The sequence below is a fragment of the Phyllostomus discolor genome, chromosome 6 (assembly GCF_004126475.2).
Source record: "Phyllostomus discolor isolate MPI-MPIP mPhyDis1 chromosome 6, mPhyDis1.pri.v3, whole genome shotgun sequence".
NCBI lineage: Eukaryota > Metazoa > Chordata > Mammalia > Chiroptera > Phyllostomidae > Phyllostomus > Phyllostomus discolor.
Genome location: NC_040908.2, coordinates 42,311,572 through 42,338,859, shown reverse-complemented (window position 1 = coordinate 42,338,859; position 27,288 = coordinate 42,311,572). Strand labels below are relative to the sequence as shown.

The following is a 27,288-nucleotide window of genomic DNA, read 5'->3' as shown; positions in this document are numbered from 1 at the left end:
CTGTTCTCATTGATTTTGGGGGAAAAAAGCCTAGTTTTATTTATATATGCTTTAAAACAACACTATGCTTCTAGTAATGAGCTTAGATTGACAACAGTCCAGCTAGCATAAATTTCTCCGGCACTGACCAGTTGGTTATAAAATGTAAATGGTTCCTTATCTGCTTTAGAGGAATACCTACAGGGAAGGTATTTTTTCTTCTATTTTGAAGATGATTATTCGCAGTTCATACAATAGCATTAAACTGTTAAAAGAGTATTATCTGCAACCTATTTAAAAAGCTAGTGTTAAAATCAAATTATCCACAAAACATGAACTAAACTTTAAGATTTAAAAATATGATAGGTGTTTAATCACCTAATAAAGATAATGTTTAAAAATATATTCTGGATTAAATTGATTATCAAAGGTAGATTTTCCTATATGCCTTCCCGTGTGACATTTTCCATCTTACTGCCTTTCTCTGGTTTTAAAAAAATCACACCCCCTTCAGCAAGCTGGGAAACATGCAAGTTTGTTTTCTGAAGAGAAACAAAATATTAGCTAAAAATTAGAATCTAAGTCATTTTCATTTGAATATATATTTTATTTAGAATGCAACACTAATAGCATGATGATAAACTTTCACAAATTTGTACCGAGAAGCACACAATCTTTAACATGTGCTGTGTTTCACAAGTGATTTAAGTATAGCATTATTATTTGATACTAGAGTCAAAGACGACATTTAGATTCTTCAGCTTTGGGGTATTTAGTAACTTCACAATGATTGTCTAGTCATGCAGAGGAAAGAAATTCTAAAGCAGTTGTTTTTTCTTCTGTTAGTTCCTTTGCAGTGATATCCATCTTCTCACGTGAGAAATCATTAATAGGGAGACCTTCAACAATCTTCCATGTCTTATTCTGTTTGAAAATAATTGCAAATAAAAGACAACTGAATTAAAATTGATTCTCTAGCAATGAACTAGTCTGAACTTCAATCTAGAGAGTATCTGTTTTAAAGTCAGATTCTAAAACAAATCAAAACCCAGATCTTAACAGGTAATTTTTAATTTATTTTTAAAAGATATTTCAAAATTAAATTTTTACTAGGTGACATTTGTTAATAGGATCATACAGGCTTTGAGTGTACATTTCTGTATGTGATCTGTATACTGCACTGTATGTCCACCACCCAAAGTCAAATCGTCTTTTGTCACCGTATATTTGGTCCCCTTCACCCTTTACTAATTTGGACACAAACTCAATACTTGAATTTAAAACTTACTGAATCTAGACAAAAATCTTTAAATGAAGATTAATTAGCAAGCAAAAAAACCCTAATAATTTTGTAATAAAGAGCAATAATACTGAGAACTACCGCTTGGTTTAGAACAGGGGTGTCAAACTCATTTTCACTGGGGGCCACATCAGCCTCGTGGTTGCCTTCAATGGGCCGAATGTAATTTCAACCCTTTAACAGTTAAGGAGTGGTTACATTTGTACAGTCCTAAAATTATTTTGGCCCTTTTAAAGCAACCGTGAGGCTGATATGGCCCCTGGTGAAAATGAATTTACACCCCTGATTTAGAAGATACTATTTGCAGGTATTCGATTAGAGGCATAATAACAAAATATGTCTAGTGGGGAGAGTTGAATCTTGCTTTCCAGATTAATTTCAATCTTTCAGTGACCTGAAGTTGTACTTTACATGATTTTAAAGCTGAGAAAAATGTCTAATTTAGTAAAGGAACAACTTTCTAGACTAAATTATGTCATTATTAATAAAAATATACAACTACTTTCCCAGTAGGGGACAGAGGAAAATAACTCTGAAATACTTTACCTTGATTGTAACAGGGAACGAGTAGAGCAGATCATCGGGAACACCATAGGAGTTGCCGTCAGAGATAACACCCATGGACACAAACTCTCCCTGAAAATAACAATTTTTACATTCTTATAAAGCTTAAGAACTAGTTTATATAACCAACTGACACATGAACTAACCAAATTAAAATAGGCGACATGTTCTTATTATGTGCATAATTTCATTACTGTGTAAGAAACCGTCGCCAGGCAGTTCTATGACAGGGTACCTTCTGTGGGTACTGTCTCATTCCTCTCTTCCAATCCACGTGTGAAGTAGGTCAGAGAAACAAAATCCCCACTTTTATTAACAATGAAACTATGGCCTGATATAGGCTTTAAATGAAAAATGTCACTCCTGCCATGGGTGCCAGGTTGTTTTTATGTATATCATCTCATTTAACTCTCACAACCATGTAAAAGATGACAAGACTGCTCAGAATGGTTAGGTAACTTCCGCAAGGTTACCCAGCTAACAGGCAGTTGAGCCAGGATGCGAACCTAACCTGCCTGAATGCTAATAAGGCCATGTTCTTTTTACCTTACAGTACCAGAGGACAAAAGTAAAAGAGTGGTCTGTGCAAATCACTGAGTCCTTACCTCTGGGGTCCCAAACCAGATGTCTCTGATGTGGTCACAGATGGCTTTCGCAGCAGACATTGCACTGGATAGTTTTCGAGCCTTGATGACAGCTGCGCCACGCTGCTGCACCGTCTGGGGGCGGGGGAGTAGGTAGAGACAGTTATGTTACCTGATTGTAACAGCTGCATTTTCATCAATTCCAAACTGATCCTGGGGTGAAAGGCTGCAACCATGGCTTAATGTGCCTCCTCCAAAATCAGGCAACTACCCAGTGCTGGCCTTACTACCCATTTCAGTTAGAAAATCGTTTAGAAATCTTTCTTTTTAGAAAACCAGTCTTTTTAGAAAACAGAAAACTATAAATTGCCACAGAAAAGTTTACCATATTTCATACAAAGAAATGGATCTCTGTATAAAGATAACTAGATTTTTCCACTTTTTCTAGTTTTCTCCACTTTAACAATCAATCCTGACTACCACACAACAGATTAGGTCAGAGTGGATCACGAGGCTTAGTATGACCCGGAAATAAGGTATGTAGTCAGACAACTGCGAAAGACCTGCTCTCCTTGTGTCCTTCCCTTGCCCCACCACTGGAGAACTCTCAGTAATGTGGTATCTCTCAAGATCTCTTTATGCTTGGCTATTATAGAGAGCTACCAGAGTTTTCTTACTGTGATGAATTCTCCCTTGAGCCAGCTGTCATCCTTCAGAGCTTCATAAACACCAATTTCCTTTCCTTGCAGTTTCACCTTGGCATGGTTGACATCTGGATACTGAGTCGAGGAATGGTTTCCCCAGATAATGACATTCTTTACATCATCAGAAGTCACACCAAGTTTAATGGCAATCTAGTTAAATGGAAAACAAATACACTACTTAGACACATGCTTTTCATTTCGAATTGTGACCTGTTGTCACATTTTGAAAAGACCATCATACAGTCTGTGGCTAACTTATATGTGTTTATCAAATATAAAACACCAAGCAAGAGGTTAATATTACTTGAATATGTAAATATGACTCTTTGTTGTTATTACTTACTTGGAGATGTTGCCTCAGCACTTCAGAACAATTAGGTAGTTAGGTATTTTCTCTACATTTAAGTGAAATTTTTATTATATATCATATATAAACTGAGTAATTTTCAAATAATCTCAAACATGAAATTTTAGTGTTAGAAGGGACTCAGATGAACAAAGTTTGACTATCCTTATTTTACAGATTAGCAAACCAAAGAAAACAGTTTAAAATTACATATATAATACTAAAATTATACCAGATGTAACAATCTCTAGCTGTAGTTTCAAAAAGCACTTTAGGATCCTCAGGCCTTGTGGTCACATGAGCATCAATTAGATTATATAGACCAGGGGTCACAGAAAGTGTTACAAAGTTATGTTTTAAAAGATTTACATAAAATAAAATTAGTTTGTTCCTTTTGTCATTTGCCTGATAAGGTAATGTGCAGAAAAAAACATTATGGTTAGTTACGTGATTACTTTCTTTCTAATTAGAAAGAACTTTTTAAAAGATTTTTAAAATTTATTTTTAGAGAGAGGGGAAGGGAAGGGGAAAGAAAGGGAGAGAAACATCAATGTGTGGTTGCCTCTCCTGCACCCCCTACTGGGGACCTGGCCTGCAACCCAGGCATGTGCCCTGAGAATCAAACTGGCAACCCTTTGGTTCACAGGCTGGCACTCAATCCACTGAACCATACCAGTCAAGGCTAGACAGAATAATTTATGATAAACTAGAAAGAAATATTTCAAAAAAGAATTTTTTTTAAAATACTGATTTCAGAGACAGAGAGGAAGGGGGAGAGAAACATCAATTTGTTGTTCCACTTACTCATGCATTCACTGGTTGCTTCTTGTATGTGCCCTGACTGGAAATTGAACCTGCAACTTTGGCATATGGGAACTACATTCTAACAAATGGAACGACCCAGCCAGGGCCTCGAAAAAGAATTTCTGAAAGCTGATATGTTAGAGGAGTTCTTTCGTGGGTGATGGAACAGTTTTGTTTTGACTAGATTATTATGGTGGTTATAGTGATCTATGTATACAATTAAATGTCACAGAATCATTCTTAAAGAAATATGAAAATGTAAAAACTGCAGCAATCTGAATAACTCGTTAACAGTGATGTGAGTAGTCTAGTCAATTTCCTACTTTTGATAATGCTCTAGAGTTACGTAAGATGGAACCACCGAGGAAAGCCCATAATGGGTATATGCGATTCTCTATACTATTTTTGTGACTTCTTCTGAGTCTATAATTATTTCAACATAAAAAATAAAAATCAAACAAACAAATCACTTCATTCTAAACCCTGCTTCATCTAGAGTTCTACAAGCATTAACTACAGTATCAGTCTTCACAAATTAAATGGATGGCTGGTTTCTGGGGTACCCAGCTATTGACTTGCTTAGTGGCTGGAGTAGAGTGGTGTGTTGTACAACGAGCACTATTTTTTGTGTGTGCCATAACCGAAAAGGACTTGGGAAGAACTGTCCTTATTTAGTTGGCATTGTAGAGAAAAAGTTATACCTGGTGCAAGTAACCCAAGATATATATTATCAAGAACTCAGAACATTCTGCCAAATGGCAGTGTCAGTTACTCCAAAGTAGAGTGCAGACATCGTCTCTAGGTCTCTCCTCACTACAGAGATCTTCCTATTTCCTTTGTCCTGTTGCCTGCCCACCTGCTCTTGTTCTTTTGATCTCTTGAGCTACCCTACTTCTGTGTGCATAGCAAAAGCCAGTACTTTGCAGATATAGTTTCTGAATGTCATTCATGTCAGAGCTAGTTTAAATTAACATGTATCCAGGATAGCAGCTTCTCACTCCCTTAGACACGTTCATGTCTGTCATATAAATCTATTAAGTGGTTTTCACTAATTCTCCAGCCACAGCAATTTTCTTCCCCTGATACCAGCTAACTGGCTTCATTGCCAAATTGCCTTGTCAGCAGACACATATGTAAATCTGGTTTGCAAATACACAGGGGAGTTCTGAAGGTGATAAACAATTGTTAGGTAGTGAAGTCCTTTGAATTCCAAAACAAATTATATGAGACTAGTAACCATTCATGTAAGAAAAATTCATCTTTGAGTTTATTATTTTTTTTCACTGGATTAAGGAAGAAACTGCTTCTTCAAAAACTTCCTAAAAGCTGTCACTGTGCCAGACTGGCGTGCTGAACATGTACCAAATATTAAAGTTTGATGAGATCGCTTCTTACTGCTTTCCTCATTTAGACTTTCACCCCTACAAGGAAAATTCTTTCAGGCACAGGGACAAAGTGTCACATAGTAGTACCTCAGGAAGCAGACTCTTCCAATGCCTGCTCCACCAAGGTCTCAGTTGAAACAGCAAACATGAAAGTTTACTGGTATTGCCACTTTACCTTTCTCCCTCTTGCAATGAAATTAAGTAACCATCTGGCAATCCAGAATCTACAACTGCAAACATCTATAATGTCTTCCTAAACTGTTAAATAGTACATGTTCCATAGTACTCAAATTATAGAGGCCATACCATTCACCTGTGCTAGTTTCTGTAGTAGCCAAGTTTCCTGCCTCCAGTCATTCAAACGCACTCCCATTCCTTCCTAGCCACCAGGCTCTAGCTAAATAATAGGGGAAAAGTCCCAGCCCACAGTCTTAATCTTCTCAGTAATTATTTACAATTTAAGTTTGTTACCCAAAGACCTTCTACATTAACTGGAATATTTAGGGAGGTACTGCTGAGGTGTAGCTCTTCTCAACTCTTGGATATATTTCTCATAATAATAGCAGCCAACCTTCACTGAGTTTTACAATTTAACAGGCACCATGATAAGGTCTTAACATAGATCTTATCTTATTTAATCCACACACTACTCTGAGAGGGATACGATTATCATCCCATTTGTAGCTTGGATACACTTTCTCAAGATCACAGAGCTAGTGAGTTCAGTTAGGTTACTTGATCCCATCATGTAAGAATACACACAAGGGTTTGGACTTGGCAAAGCTAGGTGGCTCCACTGTTTACTAGCTGTGTGATTTTAAGCAGGTTCCCTGACCATCCTGGGCTTCACGTTTCTTATCTGTAAAATAGTGATAATAATGAATATTTTATACAGTTACTATAAGAATTAAATGGTAAACCGTATGTAAAGCACACTAGAAGCTTAATGAATGTAAATTATCTTATCTTTCACTGGGCACTCCAAAGCTGAAAGATTACCAATTCTCAGTATACAGCAGAGCTCACATCATCTTTTGGTAAAAAATAGTTTTCTTGAAACTAAACAAAGTTGTCTTCTCTAGAAGAGAAAGAACTAAACTCGTAGATCTTGTCTTCTCTAGAAGAGAAAGAACTAAACTCGTAGATCTATCTAGCAGTGATGACCTGTGGGCAAGGAGAGATGACCAGAAGATCACTAGGGAAAAGGAGAGAGGCTGTTTCAGAACTAGAACTTTGTCATGGCTTCTAAGGGCACCAGGATCATCTAGATCTGAGAAAGCCTAGGAAGCTATTACAGAAGAGTGGCATGGTCTTTAATTTTTTTAACAAGCTATGTAATGCCCTGGTGACTGACCCCTTGGTATATATATCTAAGGCTCCAAGAGGTAACAATCCTTGACGATAATGAAAACTTAGTTGCTACACAGTGAAAAGTAGCAAATTTTATGGAAACATGTAGGATATTAAAAAGATATAAAATGAAAAAGAATATAAAATTAACAATTAAAAAATCTGAATCTGATTGCTTAGCTGTAGGGAAAAAGAAAGCAGAACCAACATAACACATAAAGCTTAAATCTTTCATTTCATAATATCCTATACATCTGATAAAAATAAACTCAATTATGTACTATCATGTGAATTATCTACACTGGTGAGTACTTTTAAACTGCTGTCGTAAGAGGACATTAGCAACCACCATTTAATTATTGTTAGCAAATGAAATATACTTGAGAAAATTAAGTAGGAAGTTCAGCTCAGGTCCTTATAAGATCACCTTTAAAGACTCCTTAACAAACTGGAATAGCTTCCTACTAAACAACAACAACAGCAGCAGCAGCAGCAGCAGCACAACTAAGATTCAGCTACTTTAAAAGTGAGAAAAAAAGATTTTATAAAGCTGAACATTCACGAGACTTTAAACGGCATCTTTCTTACCTGAGCTTTAGCTCGGTTATGATCCAAACGTGTCAAGCAACTGAAGTTCTCCTTGGGGATGGATGGTGCCGACTTAGAGGCAGTCAGACAGTTGGTATTGGCTGGGTTTCCCACCACGATCACCTATGGTAACCCACCACAGCAGAGTTACAGACCATATACTGCTTAACCAAACTGTCTTAGAATACGACCGACAAATGTATATAACATGCAGCATTTGCATCAAATTTGTGTCAGCTAAATATGTAGTTATCATTGTAAACAGTTTCTAGTAGATTTCTATTCTCTCGTCTATGAACTTTCCCCCCTTGTTAGGGTTTGCTGTGACTATTGAAAACATTTCTTTAATAAAACCACCATTATGCATATAAGACACTTTTCAGGTAGCGACATCCAGGACCTAAATAAAGTACATGTCTTTCTATTTTGTTTTGTGCCAAAATGGATACAGAGCATTCATCTCCTTGCCAACACACGTCCCCCCACCAAAACAAAACAAAAAAACAACCAAGTAATCTAAAGCTCTATCTCTGAGTTTGATTCATTGATAAAATTTCCCTTCTTATAAAAGTCCAAGAAAGAAATTCTGCAAGTAGTTTATTTAGGACAATGATTTGTTTTTGTGAATTAAAAGTGTTTCTCAATCTTGCCTAATCCTAAGAATTAACTGAGATATTTGCCAAACCACAGATTACCAAGTCCCAACCATTCCATATACCTACTGATTTAATCTTTAGGAGAGAGCATTTTAGGCTTTTTTTTTTAAACTGGGGAGCTATGGGATACACTGGATTATAATACAATATAGAAAAATGTACACATGGACTTTCAAGTTTTAAAAACCCTTAATAAAATGATAATTTTAAAAACTGAAACATCAAACTTACAGAAAAGCTACAAGCATATTACAGACTAAGTTCCACATCCCCCTGACCCAGGTTCTCTAATTTGCTCCATCACTCTCCCTTCCTCCCTGCCTATCCCCACCCCTCAGTTTTTTATTTCTGGCCTACTTGAGTAAGCTGCAGACTTGGCATCTAATGCCCCTAAGTACTCCATGACAGTGTGTGTTTCCCAAAAGGGTACACTTGGCGAAGGGGCGATTACTGTACAAATGATTACAGTGCGAACAACAGTACAACAACTAATTTTTTACTAAGAGACCTGTGGATTACTACTCAACTTATCTCTATTATTTTTTGCTAATGATTACAGAAAAAGAAGTTAATTATTTAAAAGGAAGTCCACAGAAAGCAAACAGTCAGATGTCTTGAAGTACTACAACAGAGTATTGTAACTGGCAACTTTAAAAGTCTTGTAACATTTCCCTTATCATTCTTTGAAGTCAGGATACAGAGGTAGAACTGTATCAAAATCAACAAAACCTCTGACTGGCAAACCTTCTGCTGTGACAACTAAGATCTAGTTCACTGATATTAAATTGGTAAAAGGAGACTTTATTGCAGTAGCAAGACAAATTTGGGAAATAGCCTGATCATAAAAAGGACAGGAAGTCATACTGGCTCAAGACATAGGCATATCACTCCACTGAGAAATTTTGAGTATTCAGAAGCCACCATCTCCCATTGCTAAGAACACAGCTTACAGCCACCGCCCTCCACAATCACAAACAAATCCCAACATCTAGACAAATATTCCCACACAGCTTAAAGGCACCAGGAAGTTCTGTGCCTTACAGGTTTACAAACTAATATTAAACTTCCATGTAATAGTAAAAGGCAAAAATATTTTCGAGCACCTCTGAATACAGATTTCTACATGTAAGAGGAAAACCCAGAAAGGGAGAGCTTATCAAGCAGAACTCTGTATCTGTATTTGCTGACTGCTGCACAGAACTGGATGGGGAGCAGGGCAGGGAGGTGGGCAAAGAATTTTGTTTTAACTTAAATGCTGAACGCAGGAGTTTCAAATGCTGATAATGAAAAACCCCACAAAATACTACTGTATTGGTCACCTTAACTGACTTCTTGGCATATTTCTCCAAGGCTGCACCCTGGGTTTTGAAGATATTCACATTTGCTTTGAGTAAATCCTTCCTCTCCATGCCATCCCTTCTTGGCATGGAGCCCACAAGAACGGCTATATCCAGGTCTTTGAAGGCAACCTCTTCTTTATCTGTTGCGATGACATCTGCGAGCAACATGGCAATAAATATGCAGAGATACTAAAACACCAAAGTTCTTTTTCACATTGAACTTATCCAGTAACTCCTTCACTTTGTAGCAAATGTTTACTTTTACATCATCACACTGATAAAAAAGTCTTAGGGGTGTAAGACAAATTATGAATCCAACAATAACATGGGCAGGAATGTCAGTATATTTATTCCGCTTTTCCTATTTCAGTAATTATTGCAATTTCAAAAATTCTCTGCCTTTTATCTTTTATAATCAGATATGACACAAAGGTATAATGTGATACTTTCAAGGTAACATTTGTTATTCAGGCTAGTAACCACAGATAACACAAAAGAGAAATTAATTCACCTAACCTTCAAGTTACAATTAGTTTAAGTATTAAAGTAATTAAAAAGCCCATGACCACTGTTATAGACTGAATGTTTGTGTCTCCCACAAAATTTGTATGTTGTAACTCATCTCCAACATGATGGTATGAAGAGGTGGGGCCTCGGGAGGTGATTAGATCCTGAGGGTGAAGCCCTCATGAATGGGATTAATGCCCTGAGGGCTGCCTCATCCCTTTCACCAAGTGAGGACATAGTGAGAAGATGGCCATCGATGAACCAAGAACTGGGCTCCCACCAGACACCCAATCTGCTGGGTCTTTGATTTCTAACTTTCCAGCCTCCAGAACTGTGAGAAATAAGTTTTTGCTTATTAAGCTTTTGTTTACTGCATTATTAAGTTTTTGTTTATAAACCACTCAGTCTGTGGTATTTTTGTTAAAGCAGCTCACATGGACTAAGACAACCAGTATTTGGCATAAATTTTTACATTAGTGAACTTTTGTGATAGGCTGCTATAAGCCCCCAATAGGTATATGTAGGAAGACTAGTTGGACAAAAAAAACCCCCAAAACAAAAAAACCCATCTTATTCCCAGCCATACATTCTTATGTGCTGAATATTCCCTTCACCCTCTTACTCAGAGCTGACCAAGGACAAGCTGCCTATAAGCTGGGTAGAAGAAACTCACCAGAGAGAGGAATAAAAATGGGAAAAAGTAGCAGAGGAAGTTGATTTGGAAATGGGTAAAGCAAGGGAGCCAGCTGAATAGCTTGGGCAGGGTAATGTACTCTCTTATATAACTGTGCATCAAAATGATTTAGCTGGCAATATCCCTTCTAGTAAATGTTTATTGAACATGTATTGGGTTGGCCAGTAAGTTTGTTTAGTTTTTCTGTAAGATGGCTCTAGTAGTATTTAATTGTCTTTAACTTCATTTGAAACAATTTTGTAAGACTATATTGTTATGGCTGTCATATCAGCAAGCATTTAAAAAAACTTATCAAAAGTGGTGAATTTTTGTGTAGCCATTTCACTACTGAAGATGGAAGAAAACAGGCAATATTTTGGTATACTATGCTTTATTATTTCAAGAAAGGTAAAAATGCAACTAAAGTGCAAAAAAAGATTTGTGCAGTTATGGAGAAGGTGCTGTGACTGATTAAACGTGTTAAAAGTGGTTGGTGAAGTTTCATGCTGTTTCATGAAGTTTCTCGCTGGACAATGCTCCACAGTTGGGTAGACCAGTTGAAGTTGACAGCGGTCATTTGAGATTGATTGAGAACAATCAACGTTATACCATGCAGGAGAGAGCCAGCATACTCAAAATATTGAAATCAATGAAGTTATTGGTGAAAATGAAAAATGTGTCTTTTAATTTACAGATGAGATAATACAAACTTTTTGGCCAAACCAGTATGTAAATTCTGAGCATGGTTTCTCTTAGGTATACATTTTGCCAACTTCTAGGATAGTATTATTAATTAAATCCTCATAAAAAAAAGATCATGATAAAAGTATAGCTAAATAAAAATATTCAAGTTAGTTTATGTCTTGACCTAATATTTTAATAAGCCTTTCAATCAAATTAAAAGATTTCTGTCTTATATGTATATAATAGTTCAATTCTCAAAGGTTATCAGAACTCTGGCAGACTTTTTCAAACTATGTAGTGTGACTATGACAATTTACACTGTATCTCAACCAGGTGACTGGCAGATGGGCTGGGACTGTCTATATATGAGGGGCCAACCCACTTCCACTGTCAGGGCAGCATATGCTCTGGAAGACATCATTTAGAGTTAAAAAAGTTCTCCCTTACAGGATGGCATTATTACTACTTAAATAGACTTTAAACAACAACACAGTGTAGATAATCTCAGGTGCGAAACCCATTGCGATACTATACTTAGCTAGTAAAATAGATTATATATGAGCATGTTGGCTAAAAGTAGTTACTTTACACTGGCTTTCTTGCTTTTACCCTTCTTTATTCTCAGCACATGATTACCTTTATTATTTTTGCTATAATACAGCTTACCCAATAGCTGTAGTTCAAAAAAACCAAACAAACTACTTTTATGAAATAATTTCTAATGGACAGGTTAACAAAAATCTGAAATCTAATTTTTGAAAGACATAGAATACTATAAAAAATCACTCTCTCTTCCACTCTCTAACTTACCTTTCAGAAGGGGAAGGGCGCAGTCTTGCAGTTCCATTAGGACACCATCCAGGACACCCATCATGGGAGTGATATCCAACAGCACAAGAATGATAGGCTGCCAAATAAATATCAAGGACAGCATCTGTCAGTGTAAGCTATGTCATTTAGTAACAAAAAAGTCCTTTTATTTTTTGCTTATTTGGAGTGTATTTCTCTATAACTCCCATCATTCAAAATTATTTTGGTTCAAATATTTTTAACATGATGGTGCTTATAGAAAAATGAATGCTATAAAATCAGCAATAGTTGCTAACAGACACAGTAAGAGAATCACTATTACTGAATTTTAAAGGAGTACTTGGAATATCAAATTGAAGTTACATGGCACCTATGGCTGTGTATCTGATTGGAGTTCATGGAAAGCTAAGCACAGTATTAGTGGTGAAAGAAGAATTTGATATCCATGGATGAATAAAATGGTTAAATGAATACTTTAGAAAAGAATTTTAATGTACATTAATCAGAACTGCTGGAATAGAGGGTGTCTGCTTCAAACTGGGAAGTCGATTTACCTGTCTGTTTTGGGCAACTTTCTCTCCCGCATCACTTTCCCTGACAGTTACTGTCTTTGGTGAATACCTTCCACCAACTGACACCTGCTGGCTGCACCAAATCAACTAAGTGTATGATTTGCAAAGCATTTTTACTACCTGGAAGGGTGCTTCCATTGATAGTGTGCCCAGTACATTTATTGGGATTACCCATTCACCATTAAAAAATTTCTTTGCAACTAAATATAGGGTTTTATTACCAATATTCTTACTTTAAGGTTTATAGACAGTTGTCCCTACCTGGTCTTTACCAAAGACAGATCCATTTCCGATACTGTACAGCAGTGAATATGCAATTTGACCAGCTGCTCCAGTTACAAGGACTCTGATTGGCTCAGGCTGCAATGACAGGGACCAATTAACATTTTATTAAAAAGTGCTATTTTACCTTAAAGATATTCAGGAGTATCTCTATATTAAGACAACATTTAAAAGTTAATGTAAAAGTTTAAAGTCTCTTTGTGTGTGGCTTAATAGAAAACTAACTTATTGCAGACTTGTCTCAGTAAATACAGTATGCACAAATTAAGCAACTTTTGGAAAATGTGTCTGTTTGCTGCATATTTACGTGGTATTACTTAACTCTTACTGTTATAATAGATTTACTTATCTAATCTCATTTGTCTTTTAAAAGATATTTTACCACTAAAACAGGCCTAACAATGTTGATGTACATTATGTATGATATAACCCCTGGCAGCCAATAGACATTACAAATCCTCTTATGCAAATCCCCCCCACTCCCATCTGCTCCAGAATCTTTTACGCCAGGCAGAGGAGTGACAGTGGTTAAATTTTTCCATATACAGTAAGCCTGAAAGTTTTAATAAAATTATGAATCATGATTCAACCTAACTACTTAGAGGAGGAAAAGAATCCTTTATTTTTATTATTTTTAATGGTAGTTTTTTAAAAAGATTTTATTTATTTTTAGAGAGAGAGAAAGGGAGGAAGGAAAGCATTAACACGCAAGAGAAATATCGTTCATTTGCCTCTTGCACAAGCCCCAACTGGGGATGGCCTGCAACCTAGGCATGAGCCCTGGCCAGGAATCAAACCAGTGACCTTTTGCTCTACAGGGATGACGCTCAAACAACTCAGCCACACTGGATAGGGCAAGCCTTTTCTTTTTCAAGAGAAAAATGAGGAAATGGTAATATTTGTAATATAATAAATTTTAATATTAAATAATAAAAGCCACATGTAGTGACAACTGACAACCTGATTCTGAGGGAAATTAGTTTTAAAAATTGGAGGAAGGGAGACCCAAGATGGCAGAGGAGTAACCGGAAGCTACACTAAATTCCTCCCAGGACCAATGTGGAATTACAACTTAACTGTAGAGAAATCCATAATAACCAACTAAACACTAGCTGGAGAGAAGCCTTATAAACAAAGACAGACAAAAGAAACCACTTCACAAGATGGTAGTCTTCCGGTAGTGAGTGTGAAGAAGACACAAGAAGGATGGCTGGGCTTCCATGGTGGCAGCTGAAGTTCTGGAAGGTATTTCACCAGCTGGGGGGGGTTCCCCTTGAGAAGTGTGGGTTCTAAACCCCAAGGTGGGTTCCCCAGCCTACAGCTCCAGAACTGTAAAAGAACCCTGATAACATCCAGCTGTGAAATGCAACAGAGTTTCTGTCTGCCAGGGAGACAGCTGGAGACACAGAGAACCTCTTAAAGGGATAATGCACAGAATTTCATTTGTAGCCACTTACAGTAGGCTCCAGCACAGGGACAGAAGAGTGGACTAGAGGCACTTGAGAACAGTTTGGAGTTGGTGGCTCTGGGGAGAGAACTGGAGGAACAGCCAAGAGGATCCCTGTGCTGAGTCATTCCCCATATTGCAGAGGCCATCTCTCTTAGGCAAAGCACTCCTCTGTGAATGGAATCAGCCTGATGGAAAGCAATAGCCTCTCTAGCAGGAACTACTCTAACCCACCCTGTGGAGCTTAAGCTGGGCTGCTGATTATAGCTTGATTAGTTTAACTGATCAGTTTAACAACTAAGGCAGAAAATACAAAGCAGCAGACCAAATGGGAAGACAAAGAAACAGACCCCAAATGAAAGAACAAGAAAATTCTCCAGAAGAAGAAATAAATGAAATGGGGACAGACAATTTATCAGATAGGGAGTTTAGAGTCATGATTATAAGGATACTCAACAGCATGAAAAAAGACAGTAACCATAAAAAAGAACCAGTTAAATAAAGAATCCAATACTGAAGTAAATAATACATTGGAAGGGATAAAAAGGAGGTTAGATGAAGCATAGGACTGAATCAGTGATTTGGAAGACAAGGTGAAAAAAAAAAAAAAAAAAAAAGAAAACACCCAAGCAGAGCAACAAAAAGAAAATAGAATTTTAAAAAGTGAGGGGAGTTTAAGAAACATTTTGGACAAAATGAAGCATAACAATATCCACATTGTGGGGATAGCTAAAGGAATAGTGAGCAAGGAATGGAGAACTTAAAAAGGAACAACAAACAAAGCCCAAAGTGGATAGAAGGAAGGAAATAATAAAGGTCAGAGCAGAAATAAAAGAAATAGAGTCTAAAAAAATGATTCAAAAGATCAATGAAGCCAAGGGCTGGTTCTTTGAAATGATAAAAAGATTGATAAACCTTTAGCCAGTTTCATCTAGAAAAAAGAGAAAGGACCCAAATAAACATCATCATAAATAAAAGCGGAGAAATAACAACTGACACCAAAGAAATACAAAAGATTGTAACAAAATATTATGAACTGTATACCAATAAACTGGACAACCCGGATGAAACGGATGAATTCCTAGAATCATAAATTTCCAAAACTAAATCAGAAAGAATCAAGTGTATCTGAATAGACAGATTACTCCTAGTGAAATTGAAGCAGTAATCATAAAATTCCCTATAAACAAAAGCCCTGGACCAGATGGCTTCACAGGTGAATTTTACCAAACATTCTGAGAAAAACTAATACCTCTCCTTCTCAAACTACTTCACAAAATTCAAGAGGAGGGAAGTCTCCCAAACTCATTTTACAAGGCCAGCATTATCCTAATTCCAAAACCAGATAGAGACACTACAGAGAAAGAAAATTATAGGCCAATATCCCTGATGAACATAGATGCTAAAATCCTCAATAATATTAGCAATGCATCAAAAAGAGCATACACAATGATCAGGTAGGACTTACTTTGGGAATGAACAGTATAATATTTGCAAATCAATAAATGTGATTCACCACATAAACAAAATAAAGAATAAAAATCACATGATCATATCAATAGATGCACAAAAAGCATGTGATAAAATCAAGCACTCACTTATGATGAAAACTCACAGCAAAGTGGGAAGAGAGGGAATATAGCTAAACATAATATGTAAAACATAAACACCAAATATGACAAACCCACTGCCAGAATCTTACTCAACAGGCAAAAACTACAAGTGTTCCCCTTAAGATCAGGAAGAAGACAGGGATATCCTCTTTCACTTCTCTTATTCAACACAGTACTGGAATCCTAGTCACAGCAATCAGACAACAAGAGGAAATAAAAGTCATCCAAATTGGAAAGATATAAAACTGTCTTTATTTGCAGATGGCATGATTCTATACATCGAGAACCCCAAAGATTCCATCAAGAAAGCAGCAGGTGATAAATGAATTCAGTAAAGTAGCAGGATAAAAATTAATATCCAGAAATCAGTTGCAGTTTTATATGCCAATAAGGAGCAGAAAAGAGAAATTAAGAAAGCAACCCCATTCATGATTGCTTCATAAAGAATAAAATACCTAGGAATAAACCTAACCAAGGATGTAAAAGACCTGTACTTGGAAAATTGTAAGACACCGAAGAAAGTAGAAGCATATACCACATTCATGGATAGGAAGAATTAACATAATCAAAATGTCCTTATTACCCAAAGCAACCCGTAGATTCAATGCAATTCTTATCAAGATTCCAATGATATATTTTACAGAACTAGAATATTTCAAAAATTTATACAGAACCACAAAAGACCCAGCATAGCAACAGCAATCCTGAGAAAGAAGAACAAAATTGGAGTAACCACGCTATACTATAAGGCCATAATAATCAAAACAGCATGGCACTGGCATAAAAATGAACATATAGATCAATGGAACAGAAGAGAGAGCCCAGAAATAAACCCACATCTTTATAGATAATTAACATTCAAAAGAGGAAGCAAGCACATACAATGGACTAAAGATAGTTTATTCAATAAATGATGTTGGGAAAATGGGACAGATACATGTATAAAAATGAAACTAGACCGTCTTCTTAAACAACACACAAGAATAAATTCAAAATGGACCAAAGACTTAAATGTTAGACTTGAAACTATCATAAAAGAAAACATAGGCAGCAAAATCTTGGGACACTGCTGGTAGCAATATTTTATTGGATAGATCTCCCCAGGCAAGGGAAACAACAACAATAAATAAGTAAACAAATGGGTCTATAGCAAATTAAAAATTTTTGCTCAGCAAAGGAAATCAACAAAATAAAAAGACAACCCACAGAATGGGAGAATATATTCACTGATACATCTGGTAAGTGGTTAATACTCAAAATTTACAAAGACCTTAAAAAACTCAATGCCAAAAAACCACAACTGAATTAAAAAAATGGGGAAGGCTCTGAATAGACACTTCTCTGAGGAGGAAACACAGATGGCCAATAGACATAGGAAAAGATGTTCAACACCACTAATCATCAGAACAATGCAAATTAAAACCACAATAGGTATCTCACATCTGTGAAATTGGTTACCATCAATAAAAGACACATTTTTCATTTTCACCAATAACTTTATTGATTTGATATTTTGAGTATGTTGGCTATCTCCCGCTATTGCTCAGTGCTGAAGAAGTGGAGAAAGGGGAACCCTTTTGCACTGTTGGTGAGAAGGCAGACTGGTGTAGCCACTGTGGAAAGCAGAATGGAGATCACTCAAAAAGTTAACAATGGATGTGCCTTTTGACCCAGCAATCCCACTTCTTGAAATATACTTGAAAGAACCCAAAACACTAACTCGAAAGAACATAAACTTCTCTATGTTCATTGCAGTGTTATTTACAACCGCCTAGATATGGAAGCAGCCCGTGTCCATCAATACATGAGTGGATAAAACAACTACGGGACATTTACATAATGGAATACTACTCTCTTTGCAACAATATGTACGGATGGACCTGAAAACATTATGGTAAGTGAAATAAACCAGTCAAAGATAGACAAATACCATATGGTTTCACCTACATGTGGAATCTAATGAACAAACTGAACTATCAAGGAAAATGGGGACAGACTCATAGATGGAGAACAGATGACAGCTAGTAGGAGGGTGAGGTGAGAGGATGGAGGGACTGACCAAAAAGGAAAAAGGACTTATGGACATGGGTAACAGTGTGGTGATTGCTGGGGGGTGGGGGAGAAGTATAAAGGGACTAAATTAATGTAAAAAATACAATAAAATTTAAAAAAATAAAAGGGAGGAAGGGGGAGAAGTACAAAGTACATACTAGTTATAACAGAGTGAAGTTGCCTTATCAATCTCAACAGACCCTTAACAAATTAAGGACATGTATACAAAAGTAACTATATCAAAGTGATGACCTTGAGTCATGAAAATAAAGTTAAATGGACTTCCACTTTGTGTCACCTCTATCACTACCTGCATGAGAGGCCTACTGAATTGACCAGGATAGAAGCATTTGATTTTTTTAAATACTGGGTTGGCCAAAAACTCCATATGGTTTTTTTTTCCGGTAGCATTAAGACACATTTTTCATTTTCACCAATAACTTTGATTTGATATTTTGAGTATGTTGGCTATCTCCTGCTATTGGCTTCTAGTGGGTAGAGGCCAGAGGTACTAACATCTTCCAATGCATAAGACAGCCCCAGATCAAAGAATCATTTGGACAAAACAGTACCAAGAAACTTTGCAAAACACTTTTGACATGTTCTATCAGTCACAGCACCTTCTCCATGCACTGCATAAATCTTTTTTTTGCATTTCAGTTGTTTTCCCCTTTCTTGAAAAAATCATGATACATTGAAAATATTGTGTATCTTCTTCCATCTTCAATATTAAAATGGCTGTATGAAAATTCATCAATTTTGGTTTGTTTTAAATCCACACTGGTATGATAGCTGTCACAATACAATCTAACAAAATTGTTTCAAATGAAGTTAAAGATAACTAAGCACTACTAAAGCCATCATATGGAAAAATTGTAATGGACTTTTTGGCCAGCCCAATATTTAGAATTCCCTCTTCCAGAGAAGGGATGGAAGGATCCTATCACTGTCAGGGGTCCTTTTAACCTTCCAATCCTACCCTCTGAAATTCAGGAGCATTTATTTTGGTACCCAAAAAAATCACTGGAAAAAATGTCTCAGGAAACAAATGCCAAATTGTAGAGAAATGAATCTGATCATAGGAGGCTTATGTGTGTACTTCCTTTCTTAAAGATGTGACCAGGTTGGGAGTGGGGAAAAAAAAGGAAAAAACTGTGAAGACTTTCTCCCTGATGCTCTTCCCCATCCATGTCTCTAAATATACAATAGTTTCCCCAATAAACTAATTTTAATATAATACATAGTTATGTTCCAAAATAGACCTTAAGTTTATAAAGAACACTAAATTTTTGTATATGGTTACTTTCTATCATATGGCCTTTACATACTTTTGTCATTTCCCCCTCTTCCCTTGGAGTAGGTGAGAAGAGGGGAATAGAGGAAATTAGTTCCTTCCTCTTTAGAATGCAAACTTCTTAATGACAGGGGTTTGCCTATTTTATTTATTATTGCATCTCAGCTGCCAAGAACAGTTCCCTTCACATAGTCGGAACTCAAATAATTACTGAAGGAGTACCTGGATCTTGTAAAATTACTACCAAAAACCTGGAAATGTAAAAAGAATTGTTTGGAGACAAACCTAACATACTTCAAAAATTGTTTAAAATATTTTACTAATATACACTTTGAATACTAAAGTATTGAGAAAATTGGAAAATTAATGACATTATAGTTTCTGTTATAGTTAGCAAAATTATTTTATGTCACTAGTTCCGATGATATAGTCTTATAAATCAATGGATGAACTGTTATCTCACTCCATTCATTCCTTAAGCAATATGCCATTCACTGAACCTCTACTTATCTGATACTGTATTTTAGGCCCAATGGCTAGCAAGGCAGTAGACTGTAGTAAAGATACAGCCTTTAAGGCCAGACTTCTGAATTTATATCCTGACTCCACAACTCCTCAGGTGTGCTGTATGTTCCTGGGCAAGTTACTTAACTCCTCTGTATTCAGTTTCCCTACAGTAAAATGGAGATAATAGCAGCTACCTAACAAATAAGGTAGTTGTAACAGGATTGAAGAGGTAACATATGAAGCACTAAGAACAGTGTGTAGCAAGTACTGTAATTATAGATGTTATCATAGAATTTTTTTCTAAGATTATAGCCTGTGGTTTTCTCTTTACATGTCTGTTACTTTCCATTAGACTGTGAACCACACCCCTCCCCCCAACTCCACACCAGCTGAGTTCAGACTGTGAACTGAGAGCAGTTCACCTTCAACTCAAATTTGCAACCCATATAGCATTCAGCAAATATGTGTTGAGTGAGTGAAAATAAGAACTAAGAAAACTATGAACACATGATACTTCAATGTAAAGCAAGCTGAGATAAGAAATGAGCGGGAATATCACTATCTATAAAGCTTAGCCTCCCAGAAAGTCAGGTAGATGGTTATAACAGAATAATGCTGTCAATTTTAGGCATTAATTTTAGCTACTAAAAAATGTGTTCACAGTCTCATGGTCTTTAGGGAAGGGTCTGTGGCGAACTAATGAACAGCCAACTAATTCTACCTCAGCAGTTTCCTTCTTCTGTATCTTTGAGCAACTTATTTTCACAGGCAGGTAATTCCATCTAGTTAAGAGCAGCAAGAAGCCTAGTTAGTGTCTGAATGTTTGATGATGAAAAGCAAAAGAACAAATTGTATTTGGTTCTTTCTGCTCTTTGGAACATTGCAGTTGAAAAGCAGGAGGGTGGGAGTTTTCTGCTGATTTTCACAATGTTACAGTGTGAAGACAGGTTACTATTCTTTGCTTAGATATCTGGGCAGTCTGCCAAGATCCAAAGAAAATGTCTTTGCTCTTTGCAGGGCACTAATGACCTTCTTACAGATGCAGGCTGTCTTGTACATGCGATCAAGTCTCAGTTGTAATGCCTGAATTTAAGTGTTCCCTCTGTTATTCTACAGAAAGACTCATGTATTCCTTTTTTTCTTTTTAATTTATATATATTTCTGTAACATAAAAGACAACCAGTATTGTTCACATTTCTTCATAGTTTATTCTTGCTGTTGCTCCTTACCGAAGGACACAAAGAATTCCCTTCTTTAATAAACAGCTTTGAATAGTTTACCAGAAGATGGCTCTTTTCTAACTCCGTGACTGCTCATACACCATTTTGAGAAGGTAAAGAGATTCCGAGTAATGTGAGAATTTGGGGTCAGTTCTGGCATAGTGCCAGGATGATTGGTCCTCATAAAGGTACACAGTGACCTTCCAGGGATGAGGCCTGGCTTGATGCACTGCTTAGCATATCAATACAAGAATGGAGCCCAGGATCTCTCTGTGACCTTGGACAATCATCTGAGCTCACCAGGCTATGTTTCAAGATTAGAGAAAATAATCTCCAAATTCCCTTCCCATTCTAGAAATCCATTATTCTAAGTTGCAAGGAATAGTTATGAGCTAATATGAATGCTGATAACACATTTTAATTTATATTTGCAGAATGAGCTTGTAACTTCATCCAGAACCTCGGCTACTAAAAATAAATTTTCTTAATGACTTGGTAAGTGCCTGTATGACACAATATGGTAAAATAGAGTGTAGTAAGACCCTTGGGGGCAAACTGTTGTGTGACCTTGAACAAGTCACATTCTCTTTGGGTTTCAGTAAACTCAATTTTAAGATACTAAGTGAGGAGATTTGTCAAAATGATTTTTAAAAGGTTCCATCAATTATAAAATTATAAAGTCTGCAGGTCTCTGATAATAAATGCCTCTGCTTTTTCACTAAGATTAGGTCAGGAACCACTGAAACCATAATTTACATGATTAAATGCATTATCTCATGAAATCAATAAGAAATCTAGGTTTAACTGAGAATTAGTAGCTGCCCCCACTGACTCCCTTATAATAAAAGTAGATGGAGTAATACCCTCACTTTTGTTCAGGTTCTGGAAGATTTCTAATCTATTCAAATATGTTCCCACACTCCCCACCCATTTTACTATTTTGCCCAGGACAAATAGTCTCCACTATAAATACAAGTACTGAAGCAATTTTTCAGTCTGATGTCAAATGTCACCTTCAAACTGCAGGCAGATCATTCCTACCTCAGAGTTCCCTCACCATCCCCCCTTCTGCTTTCAGCAGAGACAGGATGTGGTAATCTAGGTATCCAGATCTTCCTGACAAGATGGTTCCATTGTGTAACATTTAAAAGTAGTGGGGGGCGAGGTGGGTGGAGGTGGAAGAGGGTAAAAGGGGGATAAATGGGTATGGAAAAATACAATAATTAAAAAACAAAATAAAAAAATAAAAGTAGTGGTTCTAGATTTCAAAACATACAGATCAGTAAAGACTAAATGCACTAGTTATTTGGCTGCTAATGCTGTCACGGCAACACGTCCTGGTACTACCAAAGTTCAATGAGCGGGTTTTAAATGGCATTAAATTAGATATGGCTGAAACACGTCTCTGGAAAACGTAGATCGTAATCTGGAGCACCTGGTAAACACTATCTATACAGTCAAGAGCCTTCTGCTTTCAAGGGCTTTGTGACAAAAGACCTTAAAAACACTGTGGGCATAAGAGGAGAAAAAAAAGGTTAGGATCCCTCCCCCCAACCCCAATATTAAACTCCATATTGTGCTTTGGAGAAATTCCACACCTTCATATTTTTATACCTCAGCCATGCAGAACTGAGATCACGTCTTCCCCAAAACAGATTTTTCCAGTCCTTTTAAGAACCCCTTTCCCCAGGTGGAAATCAACCCCCTTCCCAATTACTGGGTCACTGCGACAGTCCCCAGAAGTCGCAGCTTTTCAAAGAGCGAGGACAGTGTCTTGCACAGTCGTCCTCCAAAAGTCCTTTAAGAGCAACGAACCCCACATAAGGCAGTGAAGGCCAGATGTGAGAAGATGTAGGGGCCCACACTCACCATGATTCGGAACTGCACGGACAATTTCGGCCCCTGCAAAACGAGCCTCGAGGAGTCAGGTCACCTCTACCGTGGAACCACAAGGGGAGGGCGCGCGCTATTTGAGAGAAAAGGCTCCGCTCCGGACCGTGGTGCCCTCTGGGAACTGTAGTTTCTGCCTCTCCGATTCTAGCGCACTACCTAACTCGTTTTCTTCAAGTATTGAACTACACTTCCCGAGGTCAGAGAGTCTTCTCACGCCCTTCTATCTGCGCTCCTCGCCCGTGGAAAAGTAGTCCCGAAGGCGAGCCGCTGTGATTGGAGAACTGCGATAATCAGATACTTTGGACTCAGGAGGAAAGGACTGCTTGGTGGGGCTCAGCAGGTGGAGGGAGTCGAGTCATACCCCTTAGGTACATCGTCCAGCTGTGCACAATTGAGACTATCTTCTCCCAAGGGTAAATGTGGGAGGTAAAGAGACCTTCCGCTGCGTACTGCCTGCTCGACCCGGAAACAAAATCTTTTAAAAAACTATTCTCACACTGAGAGGCGGGAGGAATTGACGTGTCAGGAAGATTGGACCGCTTCTCCTGTTGCTAAGCAACTAGGCTTGCTAGCAATCGCGAGCAAACGAGGCTGCGGTGGGGTACCTGAAGAATCAGTGGAGGCAGTTCCTCTGCAACTCAGCAGACCGAGTAAGTGTGCCGCGCCCTCCCGGTTCCCCCTTCTTTAGCCAGGGGACCCTCCACCCCAGAATGTGTCCGATGACAAGGTGAGGACACATTCACCTCACCTCTGGAGTGGACGCGCGTCTTCTCCACTCCATAGGCAGGTGAGCCCGGGCCGGAGGACAGGGGTTTTCTTTTAAACTTGAAGGTCCTGGATGCAGTTGTGCGCCGTTCGGCGTTGCCTTTACTTTGGTGCTGTTATACTCTGGTGCTGATGGGCGGGTGCGTGCCAGCTTGCCGGACCCTTTTCTGCGCAGTGTTGGGGCAACAGTGTTCTAGAGGGTCTCCATCCTGCTGTAAGATGCAACTCTTTTAAAGCGAAGTGAAAAACATTGAGCGCCTGTTGTGTGGGAGTCGAGCCACTCCGTTCCTGGAGCTTACAGTCTACGGTTCTAACTTTTTCTCCCAAGTCTTTGTGAATGTTGACAATTTTGCTTTCTCTTTTGGAAACTGAGCGTTCCTTAAACCATCTTGATCTTTAAATGATACCACACCTGCACTTCTAAGGAAAGCGTAGCAGCTGAATGGGAGACACTGATTGTTTTAGGTACTCTCAGCTGGTAAAACAACTTAAGAGGTTTTCATTTATATTTAATGCTGCCCAAGAGAATTTTAGTACTCTGAAACCCTGTTTCATGTGGATATTAAAAGGAAAATGTGATGTTCTAGATTAGTATCATTCTACAATGTGTAATGAATGTGAATGAAATATCTATACTAGATAACATTTTTATCATTGGTAAGTGAATGACAAATGGTAACTTTCAGATTTTTGCTCTTAGGTTTTGGTGGGTGTGTTATTGTAGGAAAGAAATATAACACCTTACTTTTCAACTTGATCTATCAGTAGCATTTGCCATAGCTGAATTACTCTCTCCTCTTTGAATCAGATTATTTACTTGGTTATTAGACATTTCTGGTTTTCCTCTTATGTTACTACTTGCCCCCTCCCAGTGTTCCTTGCCAAGTTCTTTTTCACTTCTGACCTCTTAACATTGGAGTGCCTGTATGCTTTTGTCTACACTTAAGTGATCTATTTCATGAGTTGCATGGTTTCAAATGCCATGTCTATGTCAGAAAACTCCCAACAATACATTAAGTTCCTGATTTATCTGTTTTAAGCTTCTAGAACTGTGTTGTCCAAGACTGTTGCCTCTGGTCACACATGGCTATTTAAATTAAAATTGTAAAAATTGTAATTAATTTAAATTTAAATTAATTACAATTAAATGTAATTAAAAATCCAACTCCTGTGTCAGCTAGCTACATTTCAAGTACTCAGTAACCACATGGAACAAACTGTGGACTATTTATTTATTTATTTTTACTTATTTATTTTTAGAGAGGGAAGGGAGGGAGATAGAGAGAAACATCAATGTGAGGTTGCTGGGGGTCATAGCCTGCAACCCAGGTATGTACCCTGACTGGGAATCGAACCTGTGACACTTTGGTTCGCAGCCTGCACTCAATCCACTGAGCTATGCCAGCCAGGGCTATAAACTATGGACTGTTTAGCACACACAGTTGTATTGCACAGCTGCTAGAATTTAGTGGCAGCAAGGCATCAGCCAGAGCAGGAGCAGCTGCAACAGATCGTTGCTGGAGGCATTTCTTTTGCCACTGTGTTCCCTATAGAGTGCATAGCTGTTTGTGATGCTGCAAAGGAAGGGTGCTGTCAGATGAAGGAAAACCCAATTCTTGTCTTAACCATTGTCTTAATGTGGAAGAACACCCTGTGTCTATTTAAAAGAATGTTTACGAGCATTACATTATCATGGACATGGAACCAGACAGCATCAGCAAGCCCATGTCTTCAGTAGGAGTTGAGAAAGATGAGTCATTCCCCAGTGACACTGAACAATAGACAGTCTGCTGCTGTCTGTTATTTTGGAATACCTTTGTCCCTGCCACATTCTAAGTAAATGGGAGAGTATGTGCCATATGTAGAGGATTAAAATAACGTGACTGGTTCAGACCCTACCAATAATGGGGGTTAGGAGAGAGAGGAATCTAGTTGGGGGCATCTGTATATTTTAATGTGTAACAGGTCTGTATTCATATGTGCTTTTTATGAATTTCATAATATATATTTTATTTGGAAATATTTGCTTTCTTTTCCTTATCTCTATTATTAGTTCTTCCTACTAAAGGTCTTGTTGGGTTTATAATTTATAATATTTTCAGTGTGGATAAACAAACATGCTTTTTGTACATCAAATTTCACAGTAATTGCCATTTTTAAGAAATGAGAAAGAAGAGAGATGTCACTGGAGAGGGACCTAAGGGGACTTTACATGGATTGGTGGGTAGAGAAAACATGGGGTATTAATTTTATTATTTGTTCAAATGGACTTACCACCCAGTTTAACAAAGAATATTACCAATCTCTTTAGAGAGATAATGTACTGATATATACACACATGCATGTATTTTCACTCTTCTGAATATAGATGTATTTTGTGACCATAAAAAGAAAGTAATGGGAGTTATAAATAATAATAATAAATCCACTAATGCTTTCGCCTATTCCCTACTAACTAGAAATTATGAAAACTTGTTTTATGTCACTACTTGTGGCTCTACTTGGAAAAAATGCACTGCTGCATATGCATAAATATATCTACATTTTCTCATAAATGTGTCCAAACACAGATATAATTATGACTATTGTCTTTTAAAAATTTAAGACACATGAAAGACCCTGAAATGGGTCAATTTAGTTTTATAAGAAGTGGGGAGTAGGAAGAGCTAGACCTTAACAGTAAGAAGAAGTATAGGCTGGAGCAAGGACAGCAGAGTAGGGGAGAAAAGAAAGCAATTGAGTTCGTGAACATACAGTAGTGAAGGTTAAAAGGGAGGGGAAAAAATCTCACTAAATGTATTCATTTGCATTATATGTCTTATCTTTAGCCAACCTACTTGCTGCTGCTCACACATGTCCTTCAGTTTTTTTGTTTTTTTTCCCTCCATATTTGAATTGTGCTTTTTCCTCAACTGGAATCTCATGTTCTGTTTCTGCCTAAAATCCATTCCACTAGGTTCTCTCCAAGCTGTTTTTTTCTTTTTTCTTAACCCATTAGTGCAGAATTTCTAACATACACAAAACGAAGAGATAGTATAATTTTCTCAGTTCATCATCCAGCTTCAACAATTATCAATATTTTGCCAATTGTTTTAAATATACATCCCTCGTTTTCCTCCCCAACATTTTCAAACATCCAGGGTTCAGAGAATACCGTTTATTGTAGTCTGAGTCAGTTAAGAGACAGAACTGTACTGGTAATTTGAAAATTGAATATGATGAGTTGGTAACCAGAACAAGGGAAGGGGTGGTTAACTATTGAATAGAGTAAAAAAGCTGAGTCTGAGTCCAAGCAGTAGCAGGTGCAAAGAGTAGTTTCTGCTTTTAGGTTGGGGAAGCAAGATCCCATGGGAGAGAGCCCTTCTTCCC

The 27,288-nt window shown here is 37.4% G+C and overlaps 1 protein-coding gene across 1 annotated transcript; it reads right to left on the bottom strand.

Annotated features, from left to right (window-relative positions):
- Nucleotides 1-565: 565 nt before the first annotated feature.
- Nucleotides 566-23,623, bottom strand: MDH1 (malate dehydrogenase 1). Its single transcript, XM_028515410.2, has 9 exons — nucleotides 23,131-23,623; nucleotides 13,108-13,206; nucleotides 12,275-12,371; nucleotides 9,580-9,755; nucleotides 7,605-7,727; nucleotides 3,105-3,281; nucleotides 2,449-2,562; nucleotides 1,826-1,915; nucleotides 566-903 (listed from the first exon to the last, which is right to left on the bottom strand). The coding sequence occupies exons 1-9, from the start codon at nucleotides 23,131-23,133 to the stop codon at nucleotides 778-780; spliced, it is 1,005 nt and encodes a 334-aa protein (XP_028371211.1). The 5' UTR covers nucleotides 23,134-23,623; the 3' UTR covers nucleotides 566-777.
- Between the last annotated feature and the right edge of the window lie 3,665 nt (nucleotides 23,624-27,288).